The following is an 11,014-nucleotide window of genomic DNA, read 5'->3' on the forward strand; positions in this document are numbered from 1 at the left end:
TACCCAGGTTGCACATGGAGCATCACCTGTGTGAGTCCCCTCTGAGTGTGCATGAGCTGTGCTTTGGCTGAGCTCAGCCACTGAATGGGACTAATACGTAGTGATGGTGTCCTATAAATTATATAGTCGGAATGTTCACCATCTGCTCTGCACTGAAAGCTGAGTGTGATTGAGACCTTCCCCACTTCCCAAAGCTTGACTCTCTTGCCAAGCTTGAAGTGTGTGTGTGTATCTACTGTAAGTGGTTCTGATTGAATCAGGTAAAGAGAGAATTTTTTAAGCAGACTGCAATGTTCCCTGCACCCGAACTGAGAGCTGAAGCAGAAGCCACCATTCTATTATGAGGCGATGAGTAAAAGTGAGTCTGATTTCATGTTAATTAGGTTCTTAAGGGACTGAATCTTGATTGCAGTGGTCATATCAAAGATTTAAAATAGTAATGCAAAAAGCAAAGGAAACCCCACAGTGATTCATATAAGAAGAGGAAATAAAGACAGTCATGGAGGAAGAAGGAGTTTGAGGGGGCTTGAATTGCTCTGCTGCCCAAAAGCAGGAGGGGATTTGAATCAGATTATCCTCATTAGATGTCTCTTTAAAGCATCATCAAGCCAGATGAATGGTCTGGGGGAGAGCTTGCAGGCATGGTGGCTGTGATTATCACTAGGGATTTACAGTTCTAGTTATCTAGCTTAGAGACAAGATTATTAGGGGGTATAAAGCTGTTCCTGCCCTCAGCCTCTAATGTGCATTTTTAGGTTGGATGATGGGAGATGCTATGTTGCTGTATGGTCCCTCAGAAGCCTGCCGGCATCCCCTGGTGGTCCAGCCCTCTGCAGTGCTGTGGGTGCAGCATGGAAGGGGAAGGAAAGTATGAGCCAGGGACCTGTGCTGGCCAGATGTTCCACGGGGATGGATGGCCAGCTTCCCTGTGGGCTGTGGCAGAGGGCAAGACCTCCCCTGTAGGTGCTTACACTGAGATAGGAAATGGGGAAGAGGATCTTGGAAGAGGGTTTATGTCCATCTGCCTTAGCAGAACCATTCACTTCCCACAGCATCTCCCTTTCTGTGACAGCCTGTGCCAGTGCAACACATCCTTCCAGCCAGAGCCAAGGCCCCAAAGGCTCAGAAGTCAGTGTGGCTGTTACAGAAGGAGTGCCTGCAAGCTATGGGGAGGGCTGTCCCTTTGAAAGGGAATCAATGGACTTTGCCCACAGATTTCTTGGAGTCCATCTGCAGGGATGATGAATACAGGGCTGCTGGCAGTCACTCTCCACCTCCTCAGTCCTGCAGCTGCAGCAGCTCCTCATCCTCCCCTTTATGTCCCTCCCAACCCCATATGTTGCACCCCTGTTGCTTCTCTGGGCTTTGGCAGGATGACCAAGATGTCGCACCCAGATGCCAGCCAGAAGAGGAGGGGCAGGGGCCAAATACACCTGTCAGTTCTCTCCTAACATTGCATTCTTAATGTGCTCATGGAAATTCATTATTCTGCACTCAAGCCTGTGCGAATAAAATCACTCAGGCTTTTTTACACCAGGCTGGTACCTAAAGGTCCATGGGAAGCTGGAGAATGTTGTGGAGGTACTGGGACAAGCATGGTGATGCCACTGCAGCCTAATCAAACACATCTGAGTGCTTTGGCTGGCAAGGGAGGAAAGGAGCCACTGTCAGCCCGAGCCCTGCAGCCGGCAGCATGGCATTGAAGAGGTTGCTGCTGCAGGCACCCGACTGGCTGTGGGGCCTGCCTTGGCTCAAAGGAAATGTGCTTCCTTGCTTCTCATCCTGGATTGGGGCTTCACTCATGTGTAAACATGTGCCGCTCCTTCCTCCTGCAGCACTGCAGTCCCTCTCAATGCTGTGGGACTGAAACTAGCTGGAGTTTGGCATCTGAGGGACCAAGCAGCCTACAGTCAAAATACCACTGCTCCCTAGGGTCAGCTGCTCATGGGGAATTGTCCAGTGGTCACAAATGGAGTAGTTGGAGCTTCTCAGTGGTGGAGGTGAGGGAGGCTGGTCTTGAACCTACTGCCTCTTCCTGTGCCCAGGGTGGCAGAAGGCTGCAGAGCAGCCCCAGGGACTCACAGGGACCTGTTTGTAGAGCAGGAATTGGTACTGGAAACCACAAAGACTCTTGTACCCTTACTCCTGCTTAAGTTGTTGCAATCTACAGGTGCCACCAGAATTTTGGGGGAGGAGGTGTACTCTGTTTCCCATTTGAGCCATGCTTTTAGTTATCCAGGCATGCTGCTGGTTTTGAGCATCTCCATTAGGAAGGCTCCTGTGTCAGTGCTCAGTAGCATGGCTGTGGAGAGCGGTGCTGGGGCTGGGCTGCCATCTATGGGGTGTTATTTCTGTATGGGGAAGGGGGGTGGTTGTACAACAGTCAGTAGATTAAGTTGCAACAGATCATTACAATCAGGAAAAATGTTATTTATTCTGTGTTGGAATTTCATGCAAGACTCTCTGTATTTTCTCAGGTTGCCTTCTTGTTCAAATGTATTCACAAAACTATTCCCGTGTGTGAGCTGGAGCCGCAGCTCTTCTGCAAGCAACTCATTACAATGAAGCACTGCAAAGTGTAATCAGGGCTGGTTAGTTTAGTTTTGACCTCCAGGCTGACCGAAGCAATCTCCTGTCTTTTGCTGCTGGAGCAAGCTGCAAAGTGTTAGGGCTCCTCACCTTCAGCAGGCTTTGATTTTTAGCTCTGAAGTCATCTGCTGGAGATTCATGCCTTTAGAGTGCAGTGGTGGGGCTCCCCACTGTCAGCGCTGGGGAGATTTCTGCCCCAGTGTAGGGATGCCCGATCTGGCTGAACCCACCTGTTCAGAGGTTTGAACTCTGGCAGCACATCGCCCTCAGCCACTGACTGGTTTCTGTTTCAGTGCTGGAGGTGCTGCCTGGCCCTGCCACAGCACGTGAACACTCCCTATGACCAGCCACAGGCAAAACTGGGGGAGCACTTGGCCTCCCTCCAATCACTCAAGGGGATCAGGGCAAGATCCCACCTCTCCTCAGGATGAAGATGGGAGTAGCATCCCTGCTGCAGGCAGAGCAGGAAGGGATTTGTGTACTGTTTGCTCACAGGGACATCCAGGCAGAAGAGCCAGGCTCAGCTAACAGTGTGTTGCTCATGACATGGATGGGCTTGCTAGAGCTGGGGTGGTGTCAGGGACCCAAGCCTTGCTAAGAGTCCCACCACACTCTGCAGAACAGCAAGAACAGCCAACACATTGCCTGGAAACACTCCTTATTCCTCCCCACCACCCCTGGAAGGGGAGATCAAGGGCTCAGCTTCCCCAGGGCTGGATCAAGGAAGTGAAGTTTCCCCCATGTCCTCTGCGTTGCTGTGTCCCCTTGGACTCTGTGGAGTAGGAAGGGGTAGTGGGCAGAGGGAGTTTGAGCTCAGGCAGTGCTGACCCACCACTCTGTAACCCCAGAAGGTTCTTCAACAGGCAGCTCACTGAGAAGCCTAATTTGAGTGTTCAAGGACAAGGTCCAAGAACACCTGGCCATTTTTTCTTAGCCTCATGGACAAGCACAATTCCAGGGACATGTAAACAAGGAGGAGGGAGACAAATGACATTCAGCAGAGTGGGGCACTTCCCCACACCTAACTCCCCATGCTGGGGGTTGAGCAGTGTCACAAAACCCCTTGATAAGAAGCGGAGCACCTACAGAAGGGTCTGGGTGTTAGGGTGACTATGAATGTCTTGAAACCTTTGCTTTCCCACATTCTTCCTAAAATCTTCTTGGATTTCCCAGTCACTTTCCCAGCTGGCTTTGAGAAGGCAGAGCAAAGTGGGGTTGGGCCATGCTAGGGCATCCCAGTGGATCCAGAGGAGGAGATTTATGCTGGAGCTCTGAGAAACCTGCTCCTAAGACCATAGTGGGACTTTTTAGAAAGGGATGTTTCCCACCAGCCAGCACAGGGGTGTTGGGAAGGGGTGTGTGGATGAGATACCAAATGGGCTCTGGAGGTTGGCTCCAGCCAAAGCGTTCTTGTGGCACCATCTGGATGTGGGGCAGATGTCAGGCTGTGCTGAGATGTTCCCGAGGCATTGGGTACATCCTGTCAGAGGTTTGTCCTGGGGTAAGTGGGTCTGCTCAGTAAACACCTCACAGCTTTTCTGATAGACAAGCCCTTGGGTTTCCGGTGTGCACGAGCACAAGGTGAACTTTCAGTGGATATTTTCTGCTACGAACGGTTTTGCAAGTGCGTGCGTGAGTCACTTCACCCGCCCCTGACACCAGAGGAACCGCTCACACGAGTCTAGTCACTCATGAGTGCACGAGCACTCTCAGGACACTGCCATCCTTCCACACTCCTGGATCACCAGTACTGCCATGCCCACTTCAGGGATCCCAGCAGCCAAAGCCAGCCCTCCTTGTGTGGGATGGGAGCAAACAGCACTGGAAATCGAGCTCTCCAAGTCTGCTATTAAGACATAATTCTTAAATCGCTTGTTTGATATCTTTTCTGGTTTATTTGTTTAATAAAAGCACTTAGTTAGCCGGAGACCCAGGCTCCTGGGGCTTTCATTTCTCTGCAGAGAAGATAAGAGGAGCACATTTCCTTATCCAGTGAGTCATTTTTTCTGCTCTTTAATTATGCATTTGTGCGACTATCAAGCATATTCAGCTCTGAGATGCAAACAGTTCAAACTAGTCACCAAGCTTCAACTTTTGCTATTCCAGAGATGATCAACCACAGTTACAAAGAACAGGAGAGGCAAAGATGGGGGAGGCAAAGAGTGGAGTGGCCGATGCCCAGAGCCTGGGCCGTGCTTGTGAGCAGGCACACACGTGAGTGCTGCTGGGATAGTCAGCACTGATTTTCTCCATGAGTAAGTGTTATCATGTGGCCCCGGAGGAGGTGGACAGGCTGGCAAGAGGGCACAGAAGACCTGTAGAGCATGATAAAGAGGGCTGAGAAAATGGGGGGAACAGGGAAAGGTCAATAGCAGCAATGAGGCTGCAACATCCTTTCACATAGCAGGACCTGGGAGCACTTTATTCACAGGAGGACATGACGGCTGCCATTCATGGGCTCCCCACCATGCCTTTGCAGCTTCAAGTTTTCATTCCATGTACTGAAATGAGAGCCAAATGAACTTTATTGTAAACTTCACCCTCCACATCAAAAGCAATGTGTAGGTTACTTGATTTGGGCTTTCCCTGGTGAGCATATTTGGGGGGGTGACAGAGTTAATCTGTAAGCGTGGTACAGCAGATGTTGGGAACCATTTCCCACCCTGCAATTTAAGCCAAGCAGGGAGAGGAAAGGGGAGGAAGAGAGACAGGGTGACTGTCCAACGATGGGAATAGGGGCTGGGGGTCACTGAGAGATGACTGACATGGGGGAAGCACAGTGGGGGCATTTGATGAGGGAGGGCAGGAGGGGAATGATGGAGGATCATATCCCTTCAGGAAAAGGAGACTAGCAGGTGGAAACACCCCAGACCAAGAGAAACAGCAAAGCCTTTGGAGCAGGGAGGTGGTTTTGGGGCAGGTATCCTGACAGAGCAGCACTGGAGGTTTTGTGGGGATCTTCCACCTCCACGCATGGCTCCAACCCCACCAACCCACAAGGCAAGGTGTTTTCTAGGCCCCAGTCCCTACCCTTACACTCCTGCAAGCTGCCTTCTGGGGACAGTTCGGATTCTGGGGGCCTTCTCCTTGCCAGGGCTCTCCACTGTGAAGTTTAGATGTGGACTGGAGCAAGCCTTGGCTTTTCTTTTTCTCCCTGCTGTTGGTTGTGGCACTGCATCACAGGTTTCCATCCCCTGGAGCTGCCCTGGGTCCAGCGCCCTGCTGCTGGACATATGTCCCTCTGACTCCCATGTCTGTACCCTAGCCTTGCTCCTTGCTTGGGATGCACAACAGGCAGAGAGACAGCTGAAGTGGTATATGGAGAGATGTCCTACTATTTGACCCAGTCCCCCTGGCAAGTATGAGCAGGGGTGAGTGCAGCCTGTTCAGGGCTTCAAGCATCAAGGCAGAGGGTGCCAAGCTGACATTCGTGGCTTCAGAACCGGGAGCCATGCTGAGAGAGGAAAGTGCTTGGTGTGTCCCCACTTGCTTGGGGAGTTATATTTTGACTAAGATGGAGCAGAAATAACTGAGCCACAGGCACAAGGATGATGGCTGGGCTCTCACAGCTCCTCTGTGGAGCTCACAGCACCCTAGGCTTGGCAGAGCCATCCCTGCTGGCATGGCACAGGGGTGATGGAGCAAGTCTCTGGGCACACTGGTTGGAAGTGAAATCATGGCAAACAGGGAACTGGCAGGGAGCTACCAGATTTTGGTTGGGACTTTGGCTTGCCTGGAGCCCCGCCATGCTCAGTGAGGAGGGCTGAGACTGTGCTGGGGCCACTTCGGCACTGCTCTGGTGCAAGCCACCCTCTGGGGATGCTGCTGTCAGGGAGGGAGATGTGCTGTGGTGCAGCTCCTGCTGTGCAGGGCATGGGATACTGAAGAACTGCACTTGAGCTGAGATCTACTGTAGGGAGCTGGTGACTGCATCCCATCTGGGGCTTCAGGATGTGGGATGTGGAGGCTGTGGGCTCAGCTTGCCCAGCAGTCACTGGAGAGGGGAAGGCACATCCAGGGACCAAGCTTTCTGGCCTGTCTCAGAGGACCTCAGTTGCCCAGTGAGGACATCTGGTACTCTGTCAGCTTGAGCCAGAGCACCCTTCGGATTTTCTCCTCCTCTTCTCCCAGCCTTGGTCCTGGACAGTGAGTGGCAGAGGCATCACTAGAAAGAACCCAAAGGCTGTAGCTGCTGGAAGAATGTGACTCCAGCAATAAAACTCTATCAGGGATCTCTTGGCTAGGACAGAACACTTCCTTCAGCTGAGACCCAGCCAGCAACTGTAGCTGCCCCCTTTCTTTCCTACAGAGTGAAGAAAAAGAGGATGTGACTTTTGTTTGGTAGCAATGGAGGAGAGCCACCCACAGCACTGAAATCCACAGATCTCAAGCATCGGGGTTTGATGTGTGGGTACTGGCAGCAGGACATTTTCCTTCTTCTGGTTAGAAACACCTAAGACCATTAAGGGTGTTTTTAGTCCCTTCCAATGGTCTGGGGACCAGACTTGTTTGGTGTGACCTGCTTTGCCCATGCCCTGGGCAGTTACTGAGCAGAGCCAGATCTGAGCCCTGGAGAGTGAGACATGGTGCTGAGGAGCCATGGGTCTAGGTCTGTGATGGAGAGAATGGGGAGAGCAAGGTGGTGGAGAGCACAATCATTAGTAGGGGTGGAGAACACATAGCAGTTGGCCTGTCCACACAGCAGTCCCTGACAGGCCATGTCCTGGGGGCAGTGGGAGCTTTTAAAAGGGGAGATGTTAGTGCCCCTGCACTCTTTTCTTCTCTGGTCCTTTTATGCATTTTCCATACAAGCCAGTCTGCGGCCTTGGGATGGGGTCTTGCAAAGATCCAGGCACAGGAAAGCCTCCTGTAGACACTGAAGGAAGCTGAGGGTGCTTTTCACTGACATCAAGGGAGGGTGCAGGCTGGGGATTGTGCCTGGGGGTGACATACAGGTGGGCAGGGGAAGAGTAAGGATCAAGAAGGTCAGGCAGGGGCACCATATCATCAGGTACAAGGTGCTGCGTGGCTGAGGCACATGAGTGGCTGTGAGGATTTCAGAAGCATATTTTGGAGGAGAGGGGTAGTTTGAGGGCACGTTGCACAGGCAGGCAGGGGTAGGGCTTGAGCGCTTGCTCTCCTCCTCCCCGTGAAGATCCGCCCCAGGCCAAGTACAGCGATTGTGAGCCCCAAGGGAGACGACGCATCTTGACAGACTGTATCTCCCTCTGCCACGGGGCCCGGGGCGCTGCGATTTCACACTCGGGCGGCCCTGTCACTGCCGCGCCATTCAGGAGCTGGGCTCTCACTCCCACTCGGCCATGTCCTCATCAGGAAAAGCTGCCATTGCCTCCTCCTGCCTCTCCTTCGAGTGCTTCGACACCCTGACCAAGTCATGCATCAAGTGCTCCGAGTTGTACAAGGACAACACAAGTAAGGGGACAAGGGCAGCTGGGGTTCTATCTTCCCAGGGATGGGCGGTGGTGGGTGAAGGAGGCTGGGGACACCCCAAGGGTGGGCAGATGGAGGGCACCTTCTCCTGAGGATGGCTATGGAGGCGGCAATGGAGGATGGAGCACTGCCTTCACCTGGAGGAGAAGGAGAGAGGAAGAAGGCAACCAGTTCCAGGGAAAGGGACATGGTGAAGGGAGAAGCTAGATGATCCAGCCTGGTGTGGGGGTCACAGCCTTCCTGGTCACAGGCAGGAAGACAGGATGCCCTCATCTTCTACCCTCTAGGAATGGCAGGGTGTGGGATAAGGGTCCTGTCAAGCAGGGACACATTTCGTTGCAGGTGGGTAGCAGTGAAGTGCCACTGTCCTTCCGTGCCACCGCAGCCGCAGGGTTGACCGGCCAGGTGGGAAACACTGCTGCTCTCCTTCCCACCCCCAGCTCTCCCACTCCTGACACTGCTGGCATCTCACCCCACAGCAGAGCCCACCCTGGCACCCACCCTGACCAGCACTTTCCTGATCTTCGGGGTCCCGGTGGCAGTGGTGTTCATCCTGATTCTGGTTGCTCTCTGTGGCTTCCTGGCCTGTAAGGTGGGAAAGTGGAGGAGGAAGAGGAAAGCGGCAGATGAAGAGGCCAAAGGTAGGGGACCTTTTCTTCTCCCTCTCACAGTACCCTAAGGACCCGGGAGCATTTGGGATCACTTGCTGCCAGCTTCCCTGAGGCACATCCCTGTCGAGGCTTGCTCTTCCGCCTCGACATCAGCTTCACAGGCATCCCAGGACGTTTTGGGGCAGCTGAGTCACCACCTGAGGCACGGTGTTCTGTTCCCTGAGAAACTATGCATGTGCCTGACTGCCAGGGCAACACTGCTGAGCCATCCCTCCCTTTGCCAGGTCTCCCTGGTGCCTTTGCTTGCTTAGAGCATCTGCTGGCACCATCTCTTCTCCACAGGGGACATGTACAGAGCACTGGTGAGGAGCTCTGTGAGCTCACTGATGAGAGCCCTCTCCCCCAGTACCCAGAGGGCCATGGATGGAGCAGGGGTTGTGGAGGCAGTGGTGGACATCTGGTGACAGCTCCAGAAGCAGCCTCTCCCTGTGGCACTGCAATGGGTGTCCTGTGTTGACTGCCCAGCTTGTTTTTCCTGCTTGGGATGCCCAGTGTCCTCCAACATGCACCTCAAAGACACTAATGGGGTGTCAGAGCCAGCTCCATTGACAGGACATTGCAGCACTGCACAGGGTCATCCAGTGCATCAAAAATAGGGATGGGGGGCCAGGGATGAGGCTGAGCATTTCCTGGCAGAGGTACTCACAGAATAGTAAATCCACAGTGCCCCACAATGGCCCGTTTTGTTGGGGTGGCTGTTTCCTCCCTTGAGGGTCTCTGCACTGGTGCCAACTCAGCCCTGGGCACTCTTCTCAGAAAGGATCTTTCCTGGCTTCACTCCTCCCCACTCCCGGGCAGGGGGTATGGCTACCTGGGACCCTCATGAAGTATGGCTCCCTGGGACCCCCAATCTCCGGGCTGCCTCTGGGAGATGCTGGCACCCACCACTGCCCCAACATCCGGATTGGTGTCCATGGGGGGACAGCAGGGCCAGGGGCAGCTGGTCCTTGTACCCTGGCTTGCCTGCACACTTCTGGCAGTGCTGGCTGGTGACTCAGACCAGGGGGACATTACCCGGGGCTTTTCTGCCATGCGACAGCCCATGACGCACATGCCTAGGAAAAATACCGAGAACAAAAGAGAAGGGAGAAATCCAATGGCAAGAGAGATCTGGCTATGATGGAGAGTGTTGGAGGCACTGCTTGGATAGTCCCCTGCTGCATGCCCTGGTCCTCGCCCCCTTTGCCCCCCAAGGCTGCACCACAGCAAGCCCACTGCTGCGGCACTGGATGTGTGGAAAGTGTCAGGAGGCTTGGGGCTGGAGGCACACGCCTGCATTCAAAGTGTGTAAACAAGTCTATTTTTAAGCAGGAGGCAGTCAGGGAGGGCGAGCCGCCATGGGCTGGGCTGCTCTGCTGCTGGCAGGGTTTAACGAGAGGGCTTGAAGTGGAAGTGCAAGTTTCTGCCCTTCCCTGTTGTCTTTTGGGGGGAAAAAGCCCATCAGTTGTAAGCAATATCAACCCTGCAGCAGGAGAGGTGGGATGGGGACCTTGCAGGCTCCTCCTGTTCCAGCCCCGTCTTCCCCACAGGGACAGGATCCTCTGCCTGGGACCTGCCTGACCCCGCTTTGTGAGCCCAGTAACCCCCTTTTCTTGTCCCCTCCCAGCAAACATGGACACTGCCAGCCCCCTGCCCAGCAAAGACCCTGCTATGCCAGAGGGAGATGGTGCCCTGGACCCAGAACTATGCTCGCACCTTGATGGGGGCCTGAAGATGCTGGGGCCACCCGAGAAAGCTAGGGCAAAGAGGAGGCCATGCTGCCAGGGCAATGCTGATGGTGACATCATTCTGCTCTCCACTGTGTACCCCCGGCATGAGGAATGCAACCACAGCTTCCCACTACCTGCCACTGAGCTGGGGGCCACAGCCCTGGTCACCACCAAAACCACCCAGAACTGCGCCAGAGAGGAGCGAGTCTGAGAGAGGGGAAATGGGGCTGGAGTGTTCCGGCTTTCCCCGTGGAGACCCACAGCCTGTTCCTGGGACGAGCGAAGCCTTCTGTGGGCATGAGCTCTCTGAGGTCCAGGTTTTGCCCTGAGCAAGATCAGCCTTGTAAGATGACTGTCCTTTTCCACTTTCCCGTTTGTGCTGAGTCCCAAGTTACACCTGTAAGCGCTGGAAGAAGCCAAAATGGACCACACAGAATTGCAGTGAACTACTGACAGCTGCCATGGCTCAACTGTTAGGAGAAGGCAGAGGAGACACAACCAGTGAGGATGGAGCATGGCAGGGACTGCTGTGCCATTTGCAAGGCTGCCACTGTGCCAGGATAGGTCTGCTGTTGGATGGGCAACTTATGAGAA

At 53.9% G+C, this 11,014-nt stretch overlaps 1 protein-coding gene across 1 annotated transcript; it reads left to right on the forward strand.

The window, feature by feature from the left end:
* Positions 1-5,915: 5,915 nt before the first annotated feature.
* On the forward strand, positions 5,916-10,631 carry LOC108503538 (tumor necrosis factor receptor superfamily member 13C-like). The gene is made up of 4 exons (XM_017827568.1): positions 5,916-5,948; positions 7,884-8,022; positions 8,481-8,681; positions 10,318-10,631. Exons 1-4 carry the CDS (start codon positions 5,916-5,918, stop codon positions 10,629-10,631), a joined length of 687 nt encoding a protein of 228 aa, XP_017683057.1.
* Positions 10,632-11,014: the final 383 nt, after the last annotated feature.

Source organism: Lepidothrix coronata, unplaced genomic scaffold (genome assembly GCF_001604755.1).
Source record: "Lepidothrix coronata isolate B3197 unplaced genomic scaffold, Lepidothrix_coronata-1.0 Scaffold141, whole genome shotgun sequence".
Lineage (NCBI taxonomy): Eukaryota > Metazoa > Chordata > Aves > Passeriformes > Pipridae > Lepidothrix > Lepidothrix coronata.